This window comes from Alexandromys fortis, unplaced genomic scaffold, assembly GCF_014885135.2.
Source record: "Alexandromys fortis isolate MF-2015 unplaced genomic scaffold, M_Fortis_MF-2015_v1.1 scaffold_192, whole genome shotgun sequence".
Classification (NCBI taxonomy): Eukaryota; Metazoa; Chordata; class Mammalia; order Rodentia; family Cricetidae; genus Alexandromys; species Alexandromys fortis.
In genome coordinates this window covers 1,907,797-1,911,113 of record NW_026068071.1, presented here as the reverse complement: position 1 = coordinate 1,911,113, position 3,317 = coordinate 1,907,797, and the positions used below count along the sequence as shown (strand labels likewise).

General features: G+C 44.6%; 1 protein-coding gene across 7 annotated transcripts in view; it reads right to left on the bottom strand.

Moving 5' to 3' along the window:
- Window positions 1-983: 983 nt before the first annotated feature.
- Arhgap6 (Rho GTPase activating protein 6) overlaps window positions 984-3,317 on the bottom strand; it is a 508,986-nt gene continuing 506,652 nt past the window's right edge. For 5 of the 7 annotated variants that reach the window (XM_050121028.1, XM_050121032.1, XM_050121030.1 and 2 more), the window contains 2 exons: window positions 2,394-2,474; window positions 984-1,925 (listed from right to left, as the gene is read on the bottom strand). In XM_050121028.1, coding sequence (XP_049976985.1) covers window positions 1,240-1,925; window positions 2,394-2,474 — 767 coding nt within the window. In that variant the 3' untranslated portion in view covers window positions 984-1,239. The remainder of the gene's footprint in view (window positions 1,926-2,393; window positions 2,475-3,317) is intronic. The other 2 variants (XM_050121029.1, XM_050121031.1) reach the window with 2 other exon arrangements.

The following is a 3,317-nucleotide window of genomic DNA, read 5'->3' as shown; positions in this document are numbered from 1 at the left end:
ATATATATATATAACTCTCTTTGTTATCATCGTACACTGTTCTGATGTGAAATGAATCAGAAAATACTGAAGCAAACTGCCACCTGCTGGTCAAAAGTGGTTTTGCAGTTGTAACACTTCAAATTGCTCAAGTAAGGTAGTAGTAACACATTACAATACACATAAAATCACTGAAAACACATTTTTCAGCCTTTGGCATATTGTAAGCGCGAATATGTAGCTGTTTTTTGCCCCCTCCCCCGGTAGGATTTAATTTACAGAGAATTGTTTGTAATTGAGCTAATATAATAGGGCAGAGGGGGGAATGAGGTTGTATAATTTGAATGTGTATTCAGATTTTAAAACTTTTTGTAGTTAGATTCCAGTTTGTAGTTTTGAAAAATACATCAAAGTTCCACATTATAAATATGTATTATAAGTGGCCTATGGAGAATTGAATTTGATCTAGAATGGGATGGACATGTTCTTAAATACTGTTAGGCACTGCTTTTCTCTCCTTTGGTTTGCTGAGTTCTTTCTAAACAGTTTCTAAAAATATATTTCTCAACGTATCAAATTTAATATTTCCTTAAAACTTGTTCACTATGAAAAAGCATTCAGTGTCTAAAACTTTTGTTTCTCAGTTCCGTACAAAAATATGGCTTCTCAGATTCTTTTCTGCTTGGTTAGTATTGTTCTTAGGCATTGAAGGGAGGACTGTCCCGTGAAAAAGCAATGGCAAAAAGCACAGAAACCCGCTTGTGCATATTCTAGAATATTCTATAGAATTTTGCTGCTTAATATATCTCATGGTGTAATATAAGTGCAGTGATTTTTTTAATTGTTCTATCTTTTCGGTGAATGTATCATATTATCACATCTAATCTGTTACAGAATACACAATAGTCAAAATTGAAGACACAAATACAATTAAGCTATATTGAAGCAAGAGTTTGACCTTATATAGAGCCAATGTGGGTAGTTTTAAGGTTGGGTATTGTCGCGTTTGTTTGTTTGTTTGTTTGTTTGTTTGTTTTCCTAAGGCTGGCTATGCAATAGGATTTTACAATAAATGGTAAGGGTAGGAGGGCTTCTCTGTAAGTGGACTGACTTTCTCTTGTGTTGATTTTTGAACGTGTGGAAAAACAAAAAGAAAAAGAAAAATGAGTAATTGTCCAATTGTCCATCGGCAAGTTTCCCGGGTCTGGTCCGGAAAAGGATGGTTTTTGGAGGGTGGGCTTCAGCTGCTGGCGGGTGGGCTCATACCAGGGTTTCTGGGAGGGCGTCGGGATTGTCAGTTGACAGGAGCTCCCAAATCTGCCACCGCTCTCGCTGCCAGTCGAGCCAGCTGGCCTCCTCCAAGTTCTGTTTGTCCTCCTGCTCACTGGCTGAGAGGGAATAGGCGCTGCTCAGTTTTTTTGGTCTGGCCGGATGCTTTCCTGAGGCCTGTTGGCCTCCTTCTGCGGCTGTTCCTGAATCTTCATGCCTCTGGAGCCTCCACAGGGGAGGCTCAGAGGGCTGGTGGGCCGAGGTCACGGCAGGCTTCCCTGATCCCGGGTAAGGAGGAGGGGGGCGCCTGTCATCTCTGCCACTCTCCTGAGGTCTCTGGTACACAGGCTGAGGTCTCTGGTACACTTCCACCTCGCCCTCGGCCATGTCTTCTGTGCTGTTTAGGGACAAGAATGGCTCAGACCTGGCTGCAGGCCGCCTGGACCCCCTGCCACCACCCAGGATGTGGGGAGTGCTGCAGACACGCGACACAGGAAGGTGGACACTGCACTGTGCCACAGTGGTCGCCGTCTGAGTCCTCCGAATGACCTGAGTGCTATTGTCCAGCCCTGTGGGGCTCCCTTGACATCGAGGCCAATTCAGGGATAAGTTCCCTTGAGAAAGGGAACAGGGCCTCGGTCGCAGGGAGCTACTTTCAAAAATGTCTCCATAGGAACCTGGAACCAGAAAAGCAAGAACTGGGGTTAGTTTGGACAATTGCCTTGAGCATTAGTGCCTTGCTCTTTTCTTTTTCTCTGCTGCTTCTATTGCTGAAAAAGTACAGCAGACTCTCAGCTACCTGGGAAGAAAATCTCCCTAGCAAGACCAGTGGCAGGTTCTTGTTGATAGTGGCGCCTGTTTGTGTGGCCACTCCTAGACTCTCCCAGGCTTAACTGAGCTGCTGAACTACATAAACTGCCCTGTTGACAATTTAGGCTTCCGGGAAGGAAGAGCAGTGGATTAGTGTCCAAGCTTAGCGATTGGGGAGGAGAGGCCAAGGAGAGATATTTTTTTGTCCTCTTTTTCCTCTCTTCAGTATTTTCTGAATAGTGGTTGGCAAGCAGTTACCACGAGAATAGCAGCTAAGAGTTAGGGATGATCCTTTTCTTAGGTAAGTGCAATGAAGTTGAAAAACGGTATTTCACCTGTCATTCCGGGGTCCTTGGAGCCACTTTTTAGTGTTGAATGCCAAGTTCCCCAGATATTGAAAGGCTCCTCAGACATATCTAGGAAAGCAAATAAAAGGGTGCACAACAGAAATAATTAAGAATGAAATAAAAAATAATATCATTACATTTTTGGCACAAAATACCATATTCAAGGCTGTACTAGATGCAAAACAATACTATGTGGGCCTGCCTTCTGAGAAGTTTGTTTCTGTTGGAGATGGACAAAAGTGCTCTTTCTACATCATGTTTCTGAGAAACAGAATGAATATTCACTAAAGAAATCTATATCATAACCCCCATAACCTTGAAAAATAAACTTTGCATACCCCCCTTGTTCTTGAGGATTACTGGAGGATCTGGGCAGCTCTAATATCATCAAAAGGGGTACCTATAAGAGGGAGGCGAGAGAGAAGATGCTGCTGTGTTGGTGGCTTCAGACATGGAAGGAGCAGGCCTGAGACTAGGCCTACAAAACCTAGCAGAGGGCAGGAGACAACGATTCCTCCCCAGATTCTCCTGAACAGACAGAAGCCCTGTGTACCCATCCTATTTCTGACACCCCAAATCATAAGAGGTCTAATCTGTGTGTTGCTCTCATTGTGAGTGACAATGGTAGTAGTGCACTCATACATGGGGGCACTTGGTGATGGCCACATGGGCTCCGGCTACAGGAACAGACAGACGTACAGGGACAATAGTGCTGGTTTCTGAATCCCCTTAGGGACACTACCCTACTTGCCACGTCCACAGCAGTGACTGCCGTGTAGTGACAAAATGCCTCTGCGCTGGCTTTTGCCTGCTGAAGGATTGGGGTTAGAGCTTCTTGGAGCGAAGCCCCAGGTGGTCCCCCTGGCAATCAGCAGTCCAGAGAGGACCTGATGCCCTAGGCAAATCTCGTAT